Source organism: Nomascus leucogenys, chromosome 3, assembly GCF_006542625.1.
Source record: "Nomascus leucogenys isolate Asia chromosome 3, Asia_NLE_v1, whole genome shotgun sequence".
NCBI lineage: Eukaryota > Metazoa > Chordata > Mammalia > Primates > Hylobatidae > Nomascus > Nomascus leucogenys.
This window is the reverse complement of record NC_044383.1, coordinates 76982412-77007050: the sequence shown is the minus strand read 5'-3', so window position 1 is coordinate 77007050 and position 24639 is coordinate 76982412. Positions and strand designations below refer to the sequence as shown.

Here is a 24639-nt window from a genome sequence, read left to right as displayed (position 1 = left end):
AAGCTTGTGCATGTGTCACATAGTTCTTGTGCCATGGTTTTCAGCTCCATCAGGTCATTTAAGGTCTTCTCTATGCTGTTTATTCTAGTTAGCCATTCAGCTAATCTTTTTTCAAGGTATTCAGCTTCTTTGCAATCGGTTCAAACATCCTCCTTTAGCTCAGAGAAGTTTGTTATTACCGATTGTCTGAAGCCTTCTTCTCTCAACTCATCAAAGTCATCCTCCGTCCAGCTTTGTTCTGTTGCTGGCAAGGAGCTTTGGAGGAGAAGAGGCGCTCTGATTTTTAGAATTTTCAGCTTTTCTGCTCTGGTTTCTCCCCATTTTTGTGGTTTTATCTACCTTTGGTCTTTGATGGTGGCGACGTACAGATGGGGTTTTGATGTGGATGTCCTTTCTGTTTATTAGTTTTCCTTCTAACAATCAGGACCCTCAGCTACAGGTCTGTTGGAGTTTGTTGGAGGTCCACTCCAGACCCTGTTTGTCTGGGTATCACCAGCAGAGGCTGCAGAACAGCAAATATTGCAGAACGGCAAATGTTGCTGCCTGATCCTTCCTCTGGAAGCTTCATCTCAGAGGGGCACCTGGCTGTATGAGGTGTCAGTCTGCCCCTACTGGGAGGTGTCTCCCAGTTAGGCTACTCGGGGGTCAGGGACCCACTTGAGGGAGGCAGTCTGTCTGTTCTCAGATCTCAAACTCCATGCTGGGAGAACCACTACTCTCTTCAAAGCTGTCAGACAGGGACGTTTAAGTCTGCAGAAGTTTCTGCTGCCTTTTGTTCAGCTATGCCCTGCCCCCAGAGGTGGAGTCTACAGAGGCGGGCAGGCCTCCTTGAGCTGTGGTGGGCTCCACCCAGTTCAAGCTTCCTGGCCGCTTTGTTTACCTACTCAAGCCTCAGCAGTGGCAGACGCCCCTCTCCCAGCCTCGCTGCCGCCTTGCAGTTGGATCTCAGACTGCTGTGCTAGCAGTGAGTGAGGCTCCGTGGGCATGGGACCCTCCGAGCCAGGCGCAGGATATAATCTCCTGGTATGCTGTTTGCTAAGACCGTTGGAAAAGTGCAGTATTAGGGTGGGAGTGTCCCGATTTTCAGGTACCATCTGTCACGGCTTCCGTTGTCTAGGAAAGGGAATTCCCCAACCCCTTGTGCTTCCCGGGTGAGACGATGCCCTGCCCTGCTTTGGCTCACATTCCATGGGCTGCACCCACTGTCTGACAAGCCCCAGTGAGATGAACCCTGTACCTCAGTTGGAAATGCAGAAATCACCTGTCTTCTGCGTTGCTTACGCTGGTAGCTGTAGACTGGAGCTTTTCCTATTTGGCCATCTTGGAGCCTCCTATGTAGCTATTTTGATCTACTATCTTAGATGTATTTCTGAAAGAACAGTTATAGTTTGTTCATTTGACTTGTTTCTAGTCTTTTAGCAAAACAGTGTATCAGAAGAGTTGTTTTAGGTGATTTTGTCCAATAACCTCATCTTCTTATGAGGCTTTTGATATCCTGTGGCAGCACCTACTTACTGGCACTGGAGAAAGTCCCCAAAATATCTTGTGATTGTATTTTACATACATTTTCACACTTAGTGGACTCCTAGAAGACAGTCTTAGGTCATAGATACCTTTTCCTTCCCTAGTAGTATTCACATACTAGGGGCCAAAAGAATGATTTTTAATATATCTATAAAATCAGGGGAGTGAATTAAATTCTCTCTCAAAGGCCCTAAGATGATGGAGCTTCTTGGTTAATGCTTCTGGTATATGTTTCCTTTAGGTGTGTCTTGTGATGGAATATGCTGAAGGGGGCTCTTTATATAATGGTGAGTGTTATTAGACCTGTCTTTATCTAGTAGATTAAAATAATTTGAAAACTTTTAATATAAACCCTAAGTTGTTTAACATTCTTCACAATTTACTGTCAGTCTCAAAAGGACATAATTTTTAAAAATCTGCTAAAGAATAAAAATGGAAAGATAAGATTCTATAACATTAGTATGTGAAATTTAGAGGTCTATCAATTTTTTAAGTAGATGGTACTTTGCATTTCATTAAAAGCATTTAAGTAAAAGTTTACTTTTTAAATAGATTTTAAAATATCTTCAGATTTTTTTTCTTTTTGCCCTGTCATAACTTTGAGCCTCCTTATTTTAGAATTCTTTAACCATATTTCCATTTCACTCTGCTTTATTTTTCTTTTTTTCAAAAAAAATTGTGAAAACTCACTTCACACAACCTTTTATTTGTAGCAATGAAAAAAAACTTTGTGTAGTTACCTTTGTAGAACAGAGCTCTTTTACCCTAAAAATACCAACCATATGCAGAAATGTATTGTCTCTTGTAGCCCGTTATATAAAACAAATTGTTCCATTTTATTTTTTAATTAATATTATTTTATGTAAACTTTTACTTATATTTACTGCCCATGTGTTCATCATTGTTGATGGATATCTAATACCCCATTGTTTTATTTGATTGAACTACTTCTGGTTTTTAGCCATTACAGAAAATACAGGTGCAAACATCTTGATACACATTGTTTTGTTTCTTTCTGTACTATTCTCTGCCTCTCTCTTGTAGTAGTGTGCCATAAGACTGCTCATAATTTATATTACTTTATAAAAGTCTTTATCTGTTTGAAAAAGTGTGGTAATGTATATTGATTTTACTTGAATGTAGGAATAACATTTAATAGATGTACTATTAAATGTTAATATTATGGCAATTATCCACTCAAAATTATTAGATATTTTCATCCTTTTTATTTAGAAAAAAAATTAAAAGGCCGGGCATGGTGGCTCACGCCTGTAATCCCGGCACTTTGGGAGGCCGAGGCAGGAGGATCATGAGGTCAAGAGATCAAGATCACCATCCTGGCCAACATGGTGATGCCCTGTCTCTACTAAAAATACAAAAATTAGCTGGGCGTGGTGGCACACGCCTGTAGTCCCAGCTACTCGGGAGGTTGAGCCAGGAGAATTGCTTGAACCCAGGAGGTGGAGGTTGCAGTGAGCCAAGATCGCACCACTGCACTCTATTTTTTTTTTTTTTTTTTTTTTTTAGTAGAGACAGGGTTTCACCGTGGTCTCGATCTCCTGACCTCGTGATCCTCCCGCCTCGGCCCCCCAAAGTGCTGGGATTACAAGCGTGAGCCACCGCGCCCGGCCTGCACTCTAGCCTGGAGACAAAGTGAGACTCCATCTCAAAAAACAAAAAGAAAAAAGAAAGAAAAAAATTAAAAGCAGGACTGATGGAGCATATGTATATATAGAAAAATACCCAGTCATGTGTTCGGATAGTGCTTGCATTCACATTGTGTCTTTTGTTATATGCAATAAAGTTCTTTTTAGTTTGTGCCTTTCTTTCGCAGTGCTGCATGGTGCTGAACCATTGCCATATTACACTGCTGCCCACGCAATGAGTTGGTGTTTACAGTGTTCCCAAGGAGTGGCTTATCTTCACAGCATGCAACCCAAAGCACTCATTCACAGGGACCTGAAACCACCAAAGTAAGTTATAATAATGTGACACCCCTCAGCCCCTTCCTCCTTCTCTTTCACTCGCCACCCCCAACCCACTCTCTAATTCAAGCTCATTATTGTACAGGAGTTTCTCTTTTCTCTATTTGGCTTACTCAATGTTTACTTTTAACTCATCTTCATCATTTAGTCATTTATCTAAGCTTGTATTTTAGATGTTGTCTTTAGTGGGATTTTTATTTTTGGTAACCTCTGCCTTAGATTAGCATACTTCTAGAATCTGTTAGCCTATAAAAATCTCATTTTGTGCCTGCAGTATATAATGTTGCTGTTAGACAATTCCTTGGGGGCAGAGATAGGTCTGACGTTTTTCTTGCTGTGTCCCTAACACCTAGCACATAAACATTCTACAGAAATTTGCAGAGTTGTTATTACTTGCTCTTTCAGAGGAAAGTAAAAGGGCATTTCTTGGCATCTGGGTAGAAATTGAAAATATTCTGGATTCTTCATAATGTGAATACTTGGGACTTTAAAAACTTATAAATTCCTTAGATAAGTATTTTAAAAGACTAAAACTTTGGAGGTTTTGTTTGTATAGGTATTCAGTTAAAGAAAACATACACATAAAACGTATTGTTTCCTTTTCTGTCTTTTTTTTCTTTTATGCACCTGTGACAGAGTAAAAATAGTCTCTACGTATCTTCTTTACCCTTCCCCAAGCTCCCACCCCAGCACATTAGTCTTTACAGAAGAGGTTTCCCTTAGGAAATCAGTATAGTCTTCAGTTATTTCATTCTCTTGATACTGGTTAAAGCATTAAAACATCCCTTCTGGATGTAACTTGTCACTCTCAGGTCTAATCTGATATACTCTACATAGGTTCCAACTCTTAGAATCACTGTTCTTGCTAGTGTATCTTATCTCTGCTCCCAAACTTAAACTGATTTGTGTTTCCCCAGGTCACTGATAAAATAATGTTTTCCTGAGGCTATTATCTTAGTTACCTGCCTTAACTAATGAAGAAATCACTTAGCCTTTTTTTTCTTGGTTGTGAATATTCAGTCATCCTTTTTCCACTATGTTAACAGAGTTGAATTATTAAAGCAAACTCATGAGAATCACAGCTCTTAACCAGCAACAAATTGACAAATGATCCAAAGGATATAGGCAAGCATCAGATACAGCCAAAGCATTCTTTTCCTAAAAGAGTCTGAACGCATCTGATACAACACCCAAAAGTACCCCTTTTCTCCTCGTTACAATGTGTTTTGGCTTTGGAATAAATGATTAGTTATTGAACAATATATGGAGAAATATCTTACAAAAGGAAGTCATTTCCATTTTCTAACATCTTTTACATTGCACTAATTACACAGTTTAAATGACTATCCCTAATCTTCATCCAACTACACCCCATAAATTTTAGGTTTATTTAATCAACCTAGTTAGACCAGATATATCCTTCTAAAATCATTTGTAGATAGAGATTCTCCTTTTGCTAATAAATACCATTAACATATTTACAGAAGGTCTGGTCTAGGTCATTTATTCCAGGCCTCTCCATGATTGGATTCATCTTGCAAATCATCTTTGGAGCCCTTGGTATACAAGTTGGACTTCAGAATCAGAATTGATTCTAATTCAGAAAGTACTGGGTGAAAGAAATTCTTTGGAATGGCTAGGCTTTTATATACAATTGGACATACATGAATACCTGCTATATCTTTATTTTTTTATTATTTTTATTATTTTATTTTATTTTATTTTATTTTTGAGACAAGAGTCTCACTCTGTCGCCCAGGCTGGAGTGCAGTGGTGGGATCTCAGCTCACTGCAACCTCCGCCTCCAGGGTTCAAGCAATTCTCCTGCCTCAGCCTCCTGAGTAGCTGGGACTACAGGCATGTGCCACCAAGCCTGGCTAATTTTTTGTATTTTTAGTGGAGACAGGGTTTCACCGTGTTAGCCAGGATGGTGTCGATCTCCTGACCTCGTGATCCGCCCTCCTCAGCCTCCCAAGGTGCTGGGATTACAGGCCTGAACCACTGCACCCGGCCAATACCTGCTATATCTTATTGTCAATGGAAAACCTACAGATTCTGTGGTCAGGAAGAGTTCCTCAAAATGGTATCTAAAAAAGGTACCTGATGATCTAGGGAGGTGTTTTATACACTATCAAGTTGTGCTTGTGCTTGTATTTTATCTTTTGCAAGTTTATTCGCATGTACATTAGAAATTAAAATGAGTTTTTAATCTTAACAATGTGAAAGTAAGCCTACAAAGATAATTTAAGTTCAGATTTCAGTGAGCCTTGAATTTCCTGTTCAAGGCTGGTGAACTTTTGAAATCGAGTAAAGGAGTACTACCATAAAACTCATTCAGGAAAGTTATCTTGAATCATCAGAAATTATCTTGATATCTTGAATATACCAGTATAAAACAAGGAAACTAGTTACAGAGTTCTTATAATTTTCTTGGGTAAAAAGTATAAGAGTTTGAACAAGAACATTGAGATGCAGGAAAAAAGTTTTGTTGAAGTACATATAGAGGTATACTGCATTTAGCATTCTTTTCACTGGAATGATTATGAGAGTCTTTTTGGTATTATGGAACTGTGCATAGTAGTTTATCTGACTTATTTTAGTCACATTGGACTAAAAGAGAAGAAATTTCCAAATAATCTCTCCAGATATAAAAAGTTTATAAAACTTGTAATTAAAATGAATTCCTATGTACTGCTATTGGATATTACTACAATGTGATGATGGTGCAAATTATATTACCCATTTCTATTTCTGTTTGTCATGAAAAGCAAAACCTTGTAAGTAAGAGTATGCTACTTGGTGACTGTAGTTGGGTAATAGTACACCTAGGAAAGTCCAAATCTTAAGTTCAGAAAATTTTCCAGAAATCTCTCATTAGGTCATTTTAGCTATAATAGATTTGTATTTCTCCCACATATACATAGTCTAAGCACAAAAATGATTTTGGGATTGAACATTTTTAGAAGTATCTTCAAAATAAAGACTTTTTCCTTCTATATTGGCTTATTTTCTTTCAATTATATAGTGTTACTATTTTTTAAGTAATACATATTTATGATTAAACTCCCATTTCAGGATACCATAATGTTGACCTAATAGAAGTTTTTTAAACCCCACATTTTATTTTGGCCGGAGAGAAGTATGATCAGGAAAGATTTTGGAGCTAGAGATGAAGACATCAGAATGTGAGTCTAGCAGCCTTCCAAAGAGAGCTAGGTTATCGTCAATTAATTTTTGCTTATATTTCTCTGAACTATCAGGCTTTTATAGTGACCAAGTAAATTAGTCATTTCACAGAAGTTGAATGGTAACATTCATTTTGCTTAACCTTTTCCATTTCCACATATGTCTCTTCTTTTATTGTAGAATAAAATGTTGGCCTTGTAACTTTTGATGTTTTTTGTTTTTTTAAACAGCTTACTGCTGGTTGCAGGGGGGACAGTTCTAAAAATTTGTGATTTTGGTACAGCCTGTGACATTCAGACACACATGACCAATAACAAGGGGAGTGCTGCTTGGATGGCACCTGAAGTTTTTGAAGGTAAAATGGCAAAAGTATGGTATGTTTGATAATCTCCCTCACTCCTTGTGAATTCAGTATGTTTTTATAGATTTTCCCCATTTCCATGGTTTTATTTCTGCATAATACATAAAGTATACAATGAAATCTAAGGGGATATTAAATATAGTGTTATATCCTAAATTTTATAGTAAGATTTAAATCTTCTCTGCAAGTTCAAGCATATGTACAGTTGATCCTCATTGTTCACCAATTTCTTAATTGCAAAATTTCCTATTTGCTAACCTTTATTTGTAACCCCAAAATTAATACTCATGGTGCTTTCATGGTTATTTGCAGACAGTGCTTTCATGTATTCGCAGACAGTGTGCATGCGCTGAGCAGTGCAAATTTTGAGTCATCTTAACACATGTTCCCAGCTGAGGTTGAACAAGACAACGCTCTTCCATCTTGTTTCAGCTCTCATGCTGTAAGCAGGTGTCCTTTTTGTACTGTTTAGAGCCCTTTTTCATTTTTGTGATTTTTGTTGGTAATTTTGCTACTTAAAATGGCCCTCAAGCATAGTACTGCCTAAGTACAAGAAGGCTATGATGTATGATAGACAATATACATGTGTTAAATTATCTTCATTCAGGCATGAGTTACAGAAATGTTGGCTATGAGTTCAATGGTAATAAATCAACAGTATATATGCATAAGGTGTCTTTAAGCAGAAACACACATGAAACAAGGCTATATATTGATCAGTTGACAAAAACGTGGTGACCAGAGGCACACAGGAACCTACCCCTGTATTTTCCCTAGGAGTGATGATTCAGTGTTCACTAATTCAGTGTTCTCAGAAACTTTATAGAACATAAATACCAGGAATAATGAGAATTAACGGTACTTTTGTATTGATTTCCTAGCAATTAAAAAATTGAGAGCCCTAAAGTTTAAATGAGGATGCCTTAAAAAGAATGCAAGAGGCCGGGCGCGGTGGCTCAGGCCTGTAATCCCAGCACTTTGGGAGGCCGAGGTGGGTGGATCATGAGGTCAGGAGATCGAGACCATCCTGGATAACACGGTGAAACCCCATCTCTACTAAAACTACAAAAAATTAGCCGGGCGTGGTGGCGGGTGCCCATAGTCCCAGCTACTCGGGAGGCTGAGGCAGGAGAATGGCGTGAACCCAGGAGGCGGAGCATGCAGTGAGCCAAGATCGGGCCACTGCACTCCAACCTGGGCGACAGAGCAAGACTCGTCTCAGAAAAAAAAAAAGAATGCAAGTAATTGGACAGAAATAAGATACTAAGAATTACAAATAAATGTCAAGCTTATATGTTTACCTTCTTTTATACCTCCATATGTCACGGAAGTTCTAAAAGAGTTGTCTGTGAATTATATGCTAGGTTTCTGTATAAAAACATCAAATTATCTTAAATGAAAGAAGCTGAAATGAAGGTGTGTGATTTGTATGTTAGGAAGTGTGAATGCCCATAAAATTCAGATACATTCAGTTAATCAGACTCCGGTTATAGCTTATTTCTTTTAGTTTTGATGACTTTAAAGGGCTTTCTGTTTGTTTTTAGCCACCCCAGAGGAAGAGAAATTGCAATGCAACTAGTCACCTGAGTGGAGCTCTTTTGCCCTAAAATTCAATTTAATAATAAATGGATAATCGGGTGTTATATTACACAAGATTAAATAATGTCTCCTGTTTCATATACAGAATGTATACATTTGACATTGTTTTAAAATTATTTACTTATTTAATATACCTTTATGTGAGTTAAAATGATCTAATGTTACTATATGTGGAGAGCAAAAAGATTTGTTTATACAAAAGATTAATTTTATTGCTCTAGACAATCCTTAATTGTCTAGAGCAACAAAATGCAGACTGTTAGGCTGTGTAAGTTTCTTCATTTCTGAAAGATGTCAGTCAACCTGTAGCCCAAATTAGATTGTAGCATGGTCGTAGTGCTATATTACAGTGTACTGCTTAGCATGTAAAGCTATAACTATAATAATTGTTCATTCTTACAGTGGGTTGAGTTTTTGTTTGTTTTTGGGAGATTATGAAGGGTGCTTATTGTGCTGATTCAACCACCTACTTAGTTTGTAAATTTTTGGTGTATAACTCGGGTTATCCATAATTTTCATTACTTACAACTTATGTTTAAGTTTACAAATTAAGAATTTCCCTTCACCATATATTGAGGAAGAAACTGTAATACTAAATTAGAAAGTTCTTCTGCTTTGATGGCAGAGTAGTGCTGTCCGTCAGAGAATGGGAAGAAAATTTAAGATTAAAATGTAACAGAAAGGAGGCCAGGCACAATGGCTCATGCCTGTGATCCCAGCGCTTCGGTAGGCCAGAGCAGAAGGATCAGTTGAGCCCATGAGTTTGAGACCAGCCTGGGCAACATGGCAAGACCATGACAAAAAATTTTAAAAATTAACCAGTTGTGCCAGCACATGCCTGTAGCCTCAGCTACTCAGGAGGATCACTTGAGCCCAAGAGTTTGAGGCCACACTGAGCTCCAGCTTGGATGAGAGTGTGAGATCCTGTCTCAGAATAAAATAATAATAAACAACATAAAGGAATGTACAGATGTTTCATACTCTGCCCCAGAGAAAGTATCAGTCTAAATACATAAAAGTCAAGTCCTATGCCTCTTGATGAAAAGATAGAAAATAACTGAGTTTCTGAAGTAGATTTTTTTAGTGTATTGTTGATAATTCATTTAAAAATATACTTGTTGGAAAGACAAAGTACTTCAGAAAGAGTAGTTTCTTAGTTCTACATGTGACAGCCTCATTTTTATCCATGGTACCCATTCTCAAAATTTAAGCCATTGTTTCTGTAAGTCATGTGGAAAAATAGTCTTTAGGTTATATACTACCTTTTTTTTTTCTAGGTAGTAATTACAGTGAAAAATGTGACGTCTTCAGCTGGGGTATTATTCTTTGGGAAGTGATAACCCGTCGGAAACCCTTTGATGAGATTGGTGGCCCAGCTTTCCGAATCATGTGGGCTGTTCATAATGGTTCGTAAAAAGAAATTTTTCTTAAATGTACTTTTTGTGTTTTCTACTTGGAAGACTACTCCTGTCCCCCTCCCTAAAGAATATCATTTATCTCTAACATCGAAATGTACAATTCTTTGTTAAGAGACTACTTTACTATTATCAGACTCTGCCCTGTCCCTGCCCCAGAGTCCAGCAGAGCAGGATTGAGAGTAGTCCTGATCTCCACATGTGGCTGAGGATGTTCACTGGCTCCGCTGATTAGGGAAAGGCCATCAGTACACAACCTAGACAGTTGGCTCTCTCTTAGGGAGAAGCATCAGGCTGGATCCTGGAAAAAATTAAAAAATACATACGTAAAATCTCTGACATGGTTAATATAACTGAAGAGTTATAGCCCTTTTCTCCTGAAGAAGCAAGGGCCTCATCAAGGAGAAAAAGCAAAGAATAATAATGCTTCACATATTTTTCCTGTTTATATTCTCACCCACCCTTAGAAGGTGAGTACTGTTGCCTCATTTTACAGATTAGGAAACTGAGGCCTAGAGAGGTTAATAACTTGCTTCAGGTCACAAGATTAGTAAGTGGTAGAGCTGGGATTCAAATCCAGATGCTTCTGACTTGAATGCTCATATCTTAAGTCATATTGACTTACGGACTCAATGTCCTTGCATCCGTCCTGTTTCTTTTATAGTTCTGGTAATGTTGTTTTTAACCACATATGATGTTAGAATGCATCCTCTTCATTAGTAAAGTTACTTTACATTTGCTTGGGAAAATAGCTTTTCATGAAGGAAAATTACTTACCTTCTTAACTTTAGCGCCACTCTTAGTTATTTCATTTCTATGCCTTGTTTATAATCGTGACTAATGGCCATTTTTTACATTATTCCACAAGTATAAAAACAAATGTCTGCCTAATTGTTTAGGTCATTCATAAATTTATCAAACAGTACCATCATCTGAGTAATCTTAGCTGTTTTTACCAGTTTCCTATACTGCCTTTAATATTACTACCATTAGTATCATTGTGGAGACTGTTCAGCCTTGACCAGGACAGCTTGCTTTCTATCAGTTGTCAGTAAATAATTGAATGTCCGTGAAGTAAAGAATAAAAGAACTAACTTGTTAATTGATAAAATTACAAAGCACTTTTATTACTCCAAGTTATATATCTTAAACTACAAGATCTATAAAATAAATACCACTTTGGAAATATGTACAGAGTTTGCATCATTCTTTGGGTAAATACATTCTTCCCCCCTTCCTCTAATTTTCAATTGTAGGTACTCGACCACCACTGATCAAAAATTTACCTAAGCCCATTGAGAGCCTGATGACTCGTTGTTGGTCTAAAGATCCTTCCCAGCGCCCTTCAATGGAGGAAATTGTGAAAATAATGACTCACTTGATGCGGGTATAATCCTTCTTTTGAGGGGCTTTGGATTTAGGGGAATTTAATATGTGCTGAGTTTTAATGGAATTTTAAAAGGGATGTTATTACTATATTCTGCTTTATATATTACTATGTTTTCTAAGTGAGAATGGGCATTTATTACTCATAGTCAGAAGAGGAAACATTATTTTGAGAGGGAAAATCTAGTTCTTTATCACTGGAAAGATGGCTAGACTAGGTTTCTAGACTTGCTTTTTTCTTTTTGCTTACATTAGTGGACAAGTGTGTTTGTCTCTGGGCCTGTTGCCTCATTTGTAATGTGGGAGAGACTGAAATAGATGGTCTCTAAAGCCATCACAGGACTTGGCTATATTAATATTATGACTTCAATACATGATAAACTAAATTTTACATTTTTCTGATACCAATTTTCATCAAGCATTTAGTCATTTATGCAAGGCAATAGGTTGCATTCTCAGACACATTTATTTGAGTGACTTACTATTTGGCCTATTTTCAGGTTTTTATATCCCAGTAAAAAGTTAAACTTTCTTCTGTTTAGAAGAACCCTTTTAAATGATTATCAAATTTTCCTAGTCTATGAATCAAGCGCCTTTATAATTATTTGGAATATTTTATGCCTCTGGTTTTTGGTACTTTAACAAAAACTGTGAAGTGATATCTTGGCTTTACAAAGTTCACATATCTATGAAAGTGCCTGAATTTTGGAACAATTTGTTCAGTAGAAGAATCTTACAATCTCCTTAAATACAGACTAAGTGATTTCCTAAATGGTAAAACGTTGTTTATTCAATCTATTGAAAATTTCTTAGGCAAAGCAGCTTGAACTATTCTACTAAAAGTTTACCATCATATTTAGATACCAGTCATATATAGAACCCTAGGCCCTAAAGGTGTGTGCATAAGAAAACAACTTAGTCTCTGTAGTCAGATTACTTAAAACTTTGGGATATGTGTCATCGAAGTTGTAATTTTGCTTCTCTGTGCTTTGTCTAATTTGAGAAGAATACGTTTCCTTTTTTTCTCTAACTTCTAACATTTTTGTCCAGCATATACTTTGAGTATTATGCCTCCAGTTTGTAGAAAGACATTCATAATCTATCCTCTTAATATTTAAAATGTTCTAACAATTATTCTATGGTATACTAGTCTCAGTCATCAGACTAACAATCACCGGAAGTTTACATCACTACTGTGAGAACATGAGTATGTTTTATATAATTATGAGAAATGATACTATTTTATTTCATATGTTTCTCTAGAGAAATATTTGCTGTTTTCTTCAAGACTATCTAGACTCCAATGTAAGCTAGATTCTTAGGTAGGTGCATGGCATTGATCAAAGTTGAAATCCAAGAGTACATTATTGTAATCTTTGTAAAATAAAAAACTTAGGCACCTACAAATTTAGTATATACCTTAGGGAAAATAAAACATTAACAGGATTTAATTTGTATTAAGGAAATTTTAAGCTGTGGTTTACTTTTTTATATATAGTACTTTCCAGGAGCAGATGAGCCATTACAGTATCCTTGTCAGTATTCAGATGAAGGACAGAGCAACTCTGCCACCAGTACAGGTAAATGGATAGATTGGAAGAGTATTGATTTGATTTTTCTTTCGTCTCTATTCCCATGAAATTATAATCAAGAAGTAATGAATAATGTCCCCATTTGCATTTTAATTCCTTCATTTCATATGATTGACTGCAATTTGAGTTTACAGGTGCGCCATTCTTCATGTAGGTACCCTGATTAAAGAGTTTTTGAAGACCTGCTTCCAAGTCTTGGAATTCCTACATAATTATGAATAAAAAGATGGCACATTGTATTACAGTGAATGTCATTCTTAACTTGAAAAATAACTTTTACATGGATACTACTAGATCAAGTAGTATTAGAAATTATTGTAAATGTATTTAACACATTTCTTCATCATGAACACCCTAATTTTTGTTCTCTTCTACAGAGACTCTGATTTAAGAAGCTATGTTAAAAGTTCCTTAGTTTTCCGAAATATGAAGTAGTAGTGGGACATGTAATTTGTGGTCATCAAAAAGATAATAGAAATAATACTGTAACTTAGAAATATTGTACTTCTCAAAATATAGTGGCATTTTAAGCATTTCATTATTAATTAAAACTAAAAGATATGTGTGTGTCTATATGCACACGTATTTACCCTGCATTTATTGACAAATACTTTTACTGATCTATTTCTCCCCCCTCAAGAATAGTTTTATTTATTTTAAGATGGTTTATTGTTTGGCTAGTTATTCTCAAATTCCAGTTTTACCGAAAATATTCTGAGTTGCTCTGAATTCTAAAATGTACTTCTCTAAAATTCTATCATTTGTGTCTCCCACGTCCTCCAAACCCTCTCTTCATGTCCTTACTGTGACCTTGAATTTTTTGAGCCTCCCACCTTTTTGCTGGTCCTCAGTCCTCTTAGGTCCTCTTTTCTTTCTCCCTCCACTTAATTCCAATCAACTATTATAATTCCTTCGGGAATAATTTTCATCTTTCTAGCGTCTCTCTCAAGCTTGCTTGACTAAACCACAAGCCTAATAAAAGCTGACACTCGGCTTACTCCTTGCCTGTACCAGTGCTGCTGAGTGTGGCTGGAGATAGCACAGGTTTACTATCCTCACATGCATGTTTAGTGCTATTGGACAGTTGTACTATATTGTAGTTCATCTCTTTCCTCCTATATGTCTTAATTTTATACTGTAGCCCCTCCTCAAACACCTCCTCGCCACTCCTCACTCTCAGCTGATCTTGTTTGCTCTTTCTCTGAGAAAATCGGAGTAATCGGAAGACAGCTTCGACAACATCTGTGCCCATCTACTCTGCTTTCTTCTGTTACTCTGGCTAAACTATCCATACTTCTGGCCAAAGGTGTACCTTTCTGCCTGTGCATTATATCCCATCTGCTCTTCTGAGCAATTCTCCCCTGTCTCTTGCATCATCAGTTTTAGCTTTCTACTGGATCATTCCTAGAACATACGTAGTCTGTATTTGCATTCACTAGCTTCTCTTTTCCCCTTCTTTCTTGAGCTGACTCCATTCAGACATATTATGCCAGCACTTCAGAATTGTTCTTGTCAAGGTCACTAGTTATCTCTACATCACTACATTTAAGGAATCATTTTTATTTCTCATCTTGACTCTCAGTAACACTTGACCTAATTCGTTACTTTCTTCTTCTTACAGACAGCACTTTCTTCAATTGGCCTCTGAGATACCATACTAGCCTAGATTCCATCTTACGTCTCTGGCCATCTGTTCTCAGTTTTCTTTGCTGGTTATTCCTCATCTCCCCAACCTAGAAATGTTGGAGTGCCCAGGGCCTGGTCATTTGGCTTCTTCACTTATCTGTCTGCACTCATTTCCTTGGTAACCTCATCCAGTATTATGGCCTTATATACCATCTGTTGGCTCATAATGTTTTCCATCTTATACCTGAACTCTATACTCGTATATCCAACTACTTCCTTTACATCTACTAGAAACTCAATATTTTCCAAACTGAGTTCCTGATACTTCCTTCAAACTCACTCTTCGTGTAGTCTTTCCCCATCTCAATTAATAGCCCTCAGTTCTTCTACTAGCTCAGGTTAAAAACCTTAAGTTATTCTTGACTATTAGAAGACTATTTAGGCATCTTGGTTCCTTTTTTGTGCTATCCTTAAGTTTCACTTAAAATGGGTTTGTTTGGATATCTTCATTAGCCTGAAAAGTCTTATTTTATTTCTGTTCCTGCCTGACTAGTTTATAAAAGAATGTAAGTTACATAATACTAAGCGAAGCATTTGTATTATTTCCAACCATTAGTCATAAATGTTTCTGTTTTTCCTAGGCTCATTCATGGACATTGCTTCTACAAATACGAGTAACAAAAGCGACACTAATATGGAGCAAGTTCCTGCCACAAATGATACTATTAAGCGCTTAGAATCAAAATTGTTGAAAAATCAGGCAAAGCAACAGGTTTGTTGTGTTATTACAAGTAAAACTGATAACCTTACCAGTAGTCACAATATTATACTAGCTGAAATTAATTATTTACCATCTTCTATTTTATAAATCCTGAATTTTCTTCCTGAAACATACAAAAGAGCTTACAAATAGAGACATGTAATGAGATTCTCCTACCATTTATTACCAAATGGTTTTTCCTTCTAATGATTGCTACTTTTGCCAACTCTAAATCCCTATCTATAATCATCCCTAAATGTAATGGTTGATGGTTAAAAATGTAAAATCGGTATATTTTGGCCACGCTGCCCAGTTAGAGGAGTTGTCCTAAGTCTATCATTTAATGCTATTCAGATTTATTATATTCTTGCCATTGTTGATTTTTTAAAATATTTCAAGAAGTGAGTTTATTCATTTTGCCTGAGGCATTTAGGTTAATGAATAATTGGGGCTTTTAGCCCCCAGTTCTAGTGACTGCCCTTTCATAAAGACAGTATCTGCAGCTTGCTTTCCCTTACCCCTGTAGCTCCCTCTCGTGCAAACTTCCCTCTCCTTTCAGAGCAGAACAGGATCTATCAGAACCCCACTTGCCATCTTCCTCGTTTTAGGTTGCCTAAGATTGCTAAATCTAAAGAACTTCAGTAATTCAGATTGACTGTAATTTTAACAGAGTGAATCTGGACGTTTAAGCTTGGGAGCCTCCCGTGGGAGCAGTGTGGACAGCTTACCCCCAACCTCTGAGGGCAAGAGGATGAGTGCTGACATGTCTGAAATAGAAGCTAGGATCGCTGCAACCACAGGTAAAAAGGAACTACAAGTCTGAAGAGTGAAAATGTATATAAGCCTTTTTGGCCATGGTAGTTTCAGTTGTCAAAGGTTTTTTGTGTGTGTCTTGTATTTTTTTTAAAATAGGAAGTAGGTTTACAATATATTTTTCTAAGTTACTAGCAATAATTTATGCATTTATCTCAAATTCCAAATAAGGAAAGTATGACTTGTAAAATTATTTGGATGAGAAAGTATGCCTTCCTCATTTACAGATTTTATCAAATATAATTCTTTCTGCTCAAACTTGAGTTGAAAGTCTAAGTGAGAAATTGAAATTCTGCCAAAACCAGAATATTTTGGGGATTTTGAGTGATACTACTAGATTTTTGTGCTGAACTCAAATAATAGCAAATATTTTGTTTCAAATTTAACAGAAAAATGTATTCCAGATCCATGTATGATTTGACCTTCTATCGGCTTCTTCATTCCAGTGACAAAATAATAGCTAAGCTGGTTGTGGTTAATTTTTTAAATTGTAAAATAAAATATCATAATTTTATTGGATCTTGAAAAAGCTAGCATTTAAATTCCATTGTTCAGTTCTTAAAATTATTAGTCATGGAAGAACTGGTCAGCACAAAAACAATTACATGTTTTGTTACTTAAGTAAACTGACAACCTAATTCTCTGACCAGGTTTCATTTTAGTAATGCTGGTTTAATTTGGACTTTTTTGGTTTTTTGCTGATTCTTTCCAGGGATCAGGGGGAGCTGATTTTAAAAGTAAACACATTTCTGTTGTGGAAAATGTGGAAATGTAAACAAGCCAAAAAAACTTACATAATTACCCCACTCAGAGATAAACACTTAACATTTGTGTGTATTTACCCCATCTTTTAACTATATATGTGTATAAATGTATATTTTCATGTGTATTTGCATCTTTTTTAACTTAGCTAACCAATTTCTTAGGTCTTTTTTTCACTTACTTGGTTTTTTTCTAAATAGAATATTCATTGTGTGTGGAGCTCTTTTCAGAAAGAAGTTGTCAAGATGGACCATCATACTATACTTGTCTTCAACTAGTCATGATCATTGATTTTATCAGCTAGTATTAGAATCCATTAGATATAACAGAATATCCAAAATAACTGTCTATAACACATAAGCATTATTTTTCACACATAAACAAGTCTGGAGGGAGTGGGCTGTGTGATCTTGAGGTAACTGGTCTCCTATTTCTGTGCTGTAATCCCTATTGTATAGCTTCCATTCTCAAAGTTATCCTGCACTCCAAAATGGCTGTTAAAGTTCCATTTCATCACTTCTACATTCCAGGCAATAGGAAGGAAGACATGGGGGCAGGGCAAATAGGCATCCAAGTTCTTTGAAGGAACATTCCCAGATGCCTCTCCTAACAACGTCCACACGTCATTGGTCAAAGTAACACAGTCGAATGGCTACACGTAGCTCTAAGGGAAGAGGAGATCGGCCCTCTTTTATGTGATGACTTTTCTGTCCTAAATAAAATCAGAGTACTATTGCTAAAACAGAAGGGAAGAGTAGAGACTGGCAGAAGATAGCTGTGTCTGCCACAGATGGGTCTTCAGAAACTATCAAGTTGAGTAGAAGTCACCAGCCACTGACAAGCCCATGAGTCTTCATGAGTCACAAGTATTTCTTTGGAGCAGGGTTGTCTCACTGTAGTGTCAGATGAACCCTACTCACCAGGACATACCCTCATACTTTGAGGAACCCTTTTCACTTCAGGGGTGTTATTCAGGATAGATCTGCCACATACTAATTGCTGTCTCAAAACTGAAAATTGTTATAATAATGGTTTCATGTCTTTGCTAGTATCATATTTCTAGTCAAGCACTGGTTTTTTATTATTATTTACAGAAATGACTTTGCTAGAAGGATAACCACACACATTAAAATTACCCTATCTTTTTTTGCCTAAATGTAGAACAAATGCTATTGTACATCCTTTGAGTTTTACACAATTTAAATTTTTTCATGAATTGTCTTACTTGGAAAGAGTCATACTTTCCAGCCTTTTGACAGACTTTGTGTTTACTGTGAATGTACCCTAAACTTTGCAAAATATAGTAAATATTTGGTTTACTAGAAATATGCATAAGTATGATTACAAAAGCATATACATTTCACACTTTGATTCAATAATTATTATTTAATCACTGAATTTTACTTTATAGCACACTTCAAGAAACACCTAACTTGAACATATATTCCTGTGTTTGTGTAATTAAAACAAATACGACAAGTTACTTTTTAACACCTTTCTTCCTTTCCTCGTTCGTTCCCCCACCCCCATCACATACCAGTGATTTCACTTAAGTAGACTGTTTCTATGAATATATTTGAAATTTTGCTTCCTCATTACCCTGCAGCTTTGTCTCTGTTCTTTTTATTTTTTTCTGCTAATTAAAACCAGTATGTAAAACATCTTGTATTTGGTAGTTGTTTGCTCTTTAATCTCACCTTTTCTGAGCATGGATGAACAGTTAGGTAGTTCTGCATGCCATTCTGCATGAAATGTTATTAACATGAACTATTTGAAAATGAGTCTATTTTTGTAGTTAATCATTTTCCGTGTTACTGTTTGTGGTTGTTTGCATGTATACTGTATATATGTGTTTTTGCAGCCTATTCCAAGCCTAAACGGGGCCACCGTAAAACCGCTTCATTTGGCAACATTCTGGATGTCCCTGAGATCGTCATATCAGGTATCATAGACCACCTGAGTTGGTCTAATAGCTGTGGAACCGGAATAATGATCCCTGGTACTTGTAAAATGCTTCTTGCTCCAATTTTTACAAGACATGAAAATGGATACCTTGCATGCAGTAATTAGGGAGACAGATTGAAAAACTACATTTATTCTGAAGCAGTCTTGAAAAGATACCTCTGATCTACAATACATGAGGATAAAATAGAAGAGAAAGTAAACCTTTTTGGAGAAGGGAGAACACCAACCCAGAATTCTACCAACTTCCTCTCTACTTTTAAGTGAGCACATGAGCTAAACCCAGACCTTTTTGGCACCCAACAGAAAGAGGAAACAACTAATTAAAATTTGTTATTTTCCTTGGCTCCTTTCCTTTCTCAGTTACTGCTTTTTGGGTCCCCTCTAGACTTTCTATCCTAACCTCTTTCTGTTGGTAGCAAGTGAATATGAAGTTGAGAGAAGAGAGTCGCTAAATAGCATTTTGCCTTAACCTAGAAAACAAAAAGTAAAGCTAAATGAGATGTGCTGTTTTGCAGGGTATCTTGCCAAAGAATCATGTAAAATAATTGGTCAATTCTGATTTTTGTGTATTATCAGGAGAATCTCATAAATTACATGTTTTTATACCTAACTTACACATGGTACTTTAGTGTCTAAAATTGGTAAACTGCTTTATTTCTTATGGTGATCATTTCATAGAGGAATATGTTACCATTTTTAATGGAAACTTAAATGGCATATTGACCTTCAGTATTGATTAATGTATTATCAGAATTATCATTTATTTATCCCTTTAGGTTTTTCTCTATCTCTTTACCCAAAATCTTGATAAGGAAATACATATTTTCCACACACGTTCATGAATGTAAGTTGGATGAATTCTTCGGCAGGCTGTCCTTTGCCTGTGATTGTGTTTTTAGCAGTGTTGATATTCTAGTTGAATACTTAATGGTTATTTTCTCCTCTACTAAACTGAAAACTATGTGAGGACAGAATCCATATCTTTGTGCATTATTTTGTTGTTGTTGTTGGTTATTATTGATTGTATCAGCAGTTGCTGGCTCAGTGCTTCACATATTAAGCATATTAACATAGTGCTTAATAAATATGTTTATTAAATAAATGAACAGACCTATTGAGCACCTCCACTGGTGAGGAACTAGCATACAAAAATATGAATTACACAATTCTTAGGTGCCATTTTGTCTGTATAAAACTATTTTATATTAATTTTTCCCTGGTTATCAAAGTGGTTTCTTATTTTACAGCATCATTACTATTGCTATTCAAAGAGTATAGTTAACCCATTTTTCACATGGTAATTTTTATTTATTGAATCTGGACTGCTTTAGAAATTAACAAAGAGGTCATTTTACATGGAGACCAGTTTACCTCCATGCTGAAAGGTACTGTGTGTAAGGGACGTATTTTTAAGAGGTGGAAGCATTTAAACTTACATACTGCTGAACTGTGCTTCCCTTAAATGTTTGAGGGAATCAGGAAAATTTAGACAGATGGCAGTATAATCTTATGACTAAGCATTAAGAATAAATTTATATATGGCAGTATAGCCCATACTATATAAGATAATGGGGGAGAGAAAAATAAGGAAAGAATAATAGTTTGCAACTGTCAGGTACTACTGGCATGTAGTGGGCAGAGACCAGGGATGCTGCTCAACATCCTGATGTGTACCAGGCAGTCTTCTCCAACAAAGAATGATCCAGCCCAAAATGTCAACAGTGCTGAGGCTGAAAACCCCTGATTAGATGTTCTTTGTGCCCTACAAAGTAGCTTAAAGTACATCTTATTTTACCTTCATACAATCTTATAACTAGGTTATCAGATGAAATTATAGCTGCTTAACAGATGAAGAACTTAGATCTGATGATGTTTAGTGGTTTTTCCAGAATCATAGCCAGGACCCCAACCCAGATCTTCTGACTCCAAATCACATCCATTTTTTGTTCTTTTGTTTAAGTCAGAGAAACTAGAGTAATTTCTTCTTGCTTTCTCTTAGTGTTCACATTAAGGAGAGCTCTTCAGCCAGGGAGATCCTCTTTTATGACATTGGGCCCTTATGGAATCAGGTAACCTTAATTCTCTTAATTGCCAGAGTAGCAGTGCTATTCATATGAAAATATTATTCAGTAATACCTTTTATTAAATGTTCTTTTTAGGCTTTTCCCCCCTCAGATATCAAACATTAACTTACTCAAGTGCACTTTCTTTAATAGAAGAATACAAGCTGTAGAATTGCCACTAGTGGACATAAAAGCCAATCATGAATGTGCTCATAGGTAATGTTTTTAAATTAAATATAAAAATACTGCCCACCCTTTGGGAATATCTCAAATTTCCTACGTGCATTTTAATTGTAAAGAAGGGTGATACCTAATTTCCAAAATTTCTTAATACTTTCTAGAAATTGTTTAGTTCTAAGTGGATTTCCCACAAGCTTTATGGTGTTAGCAAATACTTCTTGATATATTCAAACTGTTTAATTAGCATTGAAACCCAATTGCAAGCATTCTTTTTAAATATAGCTTTTTAAAAATCTTATTTATATGGATAAGAGTTTCATTAATACTTCCCTTTGGCCAAGTGTAATATACTGAGTCTAATGTACTTCTTGGAATGAACTACCTCTCTTAATAAGAGCAATCCTTCAAGCATCACAAAAAGGTTTTGTATATATATCTTTATAGTCACTAAAATCTCTAACCTAGTCATAGATAAAGAAATGCAAAGACCCTAATCTTGTAATCTTGTTTTTTGCTTGCTCTTCAAAATGTGTATACTATGCCATCAGTCAAATGTGGAAGAAAAAGCAACTTAGCAAAACAGCAGTATTTATCAATTTAGTAGTCTCTCAGATCATACAGAAATTAACCTTTAATACCTTAGGACTCCCTGTGGGTCAGACTGTACAATTTTTTATACCTCTTCCACCATATTACTGGCTCTGAAGAAGAACGGGCAAACTTTTGTATGGTAACCCTTCCTTCTTTCCACTGTCGATCCGCCCTTAAAAGAGTGAGCTTTATAGATTAGCCTGGCACCTTTTTACCAGGGAAGACACGCAGCTAAGAGCAAATTACCAGTAGAATGTGTGACATTTTGCTGAATCTTCCTTTGCAGAGAAGGTCCTGCCAAGTAGCAGTGTGCTACCTAAGTAAAGTAAATGTAAATGTGGAAGTTTCTTGCCCAATATTCAGACCATTTGAACTACAGTTTTCTAATGCATTTGCTTGCCGATAAGTTGGAAGGGACTTTGAGAAAAGAAATAGATTTTCTTAAATGTTTTTTATTAAAACTTGAGTTTTAAAAACCATATCCTTTCTCCCTTTCAGCCAGTACATCTAATTTGTTACACTTATGTTTGAAGAAAAGGGAATGGGTGGCAGATTATTGGATTCCTTGAAGTTTTTCTAGATTTTTTTTGTTCTAGGACTTTAATAAGGGCAGTAAGAACACAGATCTTTGTTTTTCATGGATTTTCTTTACTTTTTCCCGTATTTTCTTTTTGTCACCATCTAAGCTTCCAAGAATCTATTTTTCACCCATCTTCATCTCAAATACACAAATGAAATAGATTATTGTGATTGTGAAACTATATAAGACATTCTAATGCAGTTTATCTGATGTCAGAAGAATACCTAAATTTTACATTTCTTTTAAAAATCCAAATGTCAAAGAGGAACAGGTGGAATGCCTAACTATTACAAAAAAAGAGGAACAATTTCAGTTTAACATGTAGAGTAAGAGAATAAATAGTTAAGAAAGCGAATTTTTTTTCATGCTTGTAGCATCAATAATGGAAGATGGGCGGTTCTGCTCTGGAGCCTTTGTGTGAGTAGTTATAGCATTTAAGGAAATAAACTGTAATTATAATGCATTCTAAAATCTACTGGAAAAAAATACTGTCATACATATATACTTACCACCTATAAAAGATTTAATTAAATATTAGTCTTCTGCACTTCTACTCTGATATAAAATTTGTTGTACATGGTTCACACCGGCTTGATTGCTTTTATAAAGTGAAGTGAGTTTCCCAAATGTGATATGCAAAAGTAAAATTTTCTAAATTACAGACGTTTTTAATGCTGTTATATCATCATAGATAATTCTAAATTTATTTCTTAGTTCAGATTAGATTATAATGCTTGATTTCAAGTACTTGAAAACCATCCATTCTACAGATGAACATTGCCTTGAAGTGCTTCAATTTGAGAACCTTGAACAGTGTTGCTTTAGTGTACCTTTTGTTATTTTTAAGCCTAAAATAATATGGCATAACATTCAAGAGCAATAAAATGCCTTGACCAAAGAGGATTTTCTGTCTTACATACTGTTCTTAAGGATATGCAAAAGAAGATTGAATATACAAATGTTTTTGAGTCAGATCTTACTGAAATAGATAAGATTTTTGCCTAGTTTCCTGAAGAGCCTGAACTTAATTGATATTTATTGTTTGTAATATCATTCTTAAAGCTAAAAAGAAACCTTAGGTGTCCTTATGATTTCAGCTGCATTTAGATCTCTTAACTGAATAAAAAACGCGTATTCGCTTTTAATTTCAGTCAAGGACGTTTAGCTCTATTGTATATTGGCTTTTTACTAAGAGTATGATAAGTAGTAAATTGGAGTAAGTAGAATGTAGAGAGGCCCAAACATTTTAACAGAAAAATAGATGGTTAGTTAGGCTTCTAATACTTGTATCTTGTTGCCCTCCTTCAGAAGTTTCAAATGTCAGGTTATTGGCAAATAAATTATCTAGGTGGGGAGGGCTTTATAGAATGCTTAAACAACTGGAAGCAGAGATACTTTTCAAGGACACCTAAGCACTATTTTGCTTTCTCCACCAGGATGAAAATATCACTTTTTTTTTTTTTTTTTTTTTTTTTTTTTTGAGACAGAGTCTTGCTCTGTCGCCCAGGCTGGAGTGCAGTGGCGCAATCTCGGCTCACTGCAAGCTCCGCCTCCCGGGTTCACGCCATTCTCCTGCCTCAGCCTCTCTGAGTAGCTGGGACTACAGGCGCCCGCCACCACGCCCAGCTAATTTTTTTTGTATTTTTAGTAGAGACGGGGTTTCACCGTGGTCTCGATCTCCTGACCTCGTGATCCGCCCGCCTCGGCCTCCCAAAGTGCTGGGATTACAAGCGTGAGCCACCGCGCCCGGCCGAAAATATCACTTTTTTAATACTATATTTGGTTCAAGAGCTGGTCGATAACTAATGTTTGTAAACATTTCTTTAACTGGAAGCATGTAAGTTATTAAATATTTCCTCCAAACTACTGCAGCACCAATATGAAGAGGCAAAGAGAGAAAGAATTGAGTTTTTCTAGATCTGGCAAGTTCTTACCTAGCACAGATAGTGTCATTAGCAGATGTAAGCCTTTGATAGGGATCCTAGGGCTAAGGGGTGCTATACTAAGATGTGCTGTACTAGTTTCTGTGTATAGCCACCTCACTTTCAATAAAATTCTCTATTTGTGGCAAATTAAATAGGGAAGTTAATCTAACTTTATAATGAATATTTAGGTGGCCTTTCTGCCATATTATATAGTCTACCAAGATCACATTTTGTAATCTAAAAAATTCAACTCTAACCTAATAAAGCTGGTTTATTGGAAAGCAAATAAACCACCTGACAGACCTTTCCAGTGAAAGAGCCAGAAT

At 36.1% G+C, this 24639-nt stretch overlaps 1 protein-coding gene across 5 annotated transcripts in view; it reads left to right on the top strand.

Moving 5' to 3' along the window:
* The window catches only part of MAP3K7 (mitogen-activated protein kinase kinase kinase 7), a 74519-nt gene that overhangs the window by 23692 nt on the left and 26188 nt on the right, over nucleotides 1-24639 (top strand). For 4 of the 5 annotated variants that reach the window (XR_004029327.1, XR_004029326.1, XR_004029325.1 and 1 more), the window contains exons 4-12: nucleotides 1766-1811; nucleotides 3359-3497; nucleotides 6926-7050; nucleotides 9933-10061; nucleotides 11327-11457; nucleotides 12955-13036; nucleotides 15316-15446; nucleotides 16105-16234; nucleotides 18871-18951. Coding sequence is in view for 2 of the 5 variants with exons in the window: in XM_003258342.4 (XP_003258390.1) it covers nucleotides 1766-1811; nucleotides 3359-3497; nucleotides 6926-7050; nucleotides 9933-10061; nucleotides 11327-11457; nucleotides 12955-13036; nucleotides 15316-15446; nucleotides 16105-16234; nucleotides 18871-18951 (994 nt within the window). In the remaining 3 variants the exon portion in view is untranslated. The remainder of the gene's footprint in view (nucleotides 1-1765; nucleotides 1812-3358; nucleotides 3498-6925; nucleotides 7051-9932; nucleotides 10062-11326; nucleotides 11458-12954; nucleotides 13037-15315; nucleotides 15447-16104; nucleotides 16235-18870; nucleotides 18952-24639) is intronic. The other variant, XM_003258343.4, reaches the window with a different exon arrangement.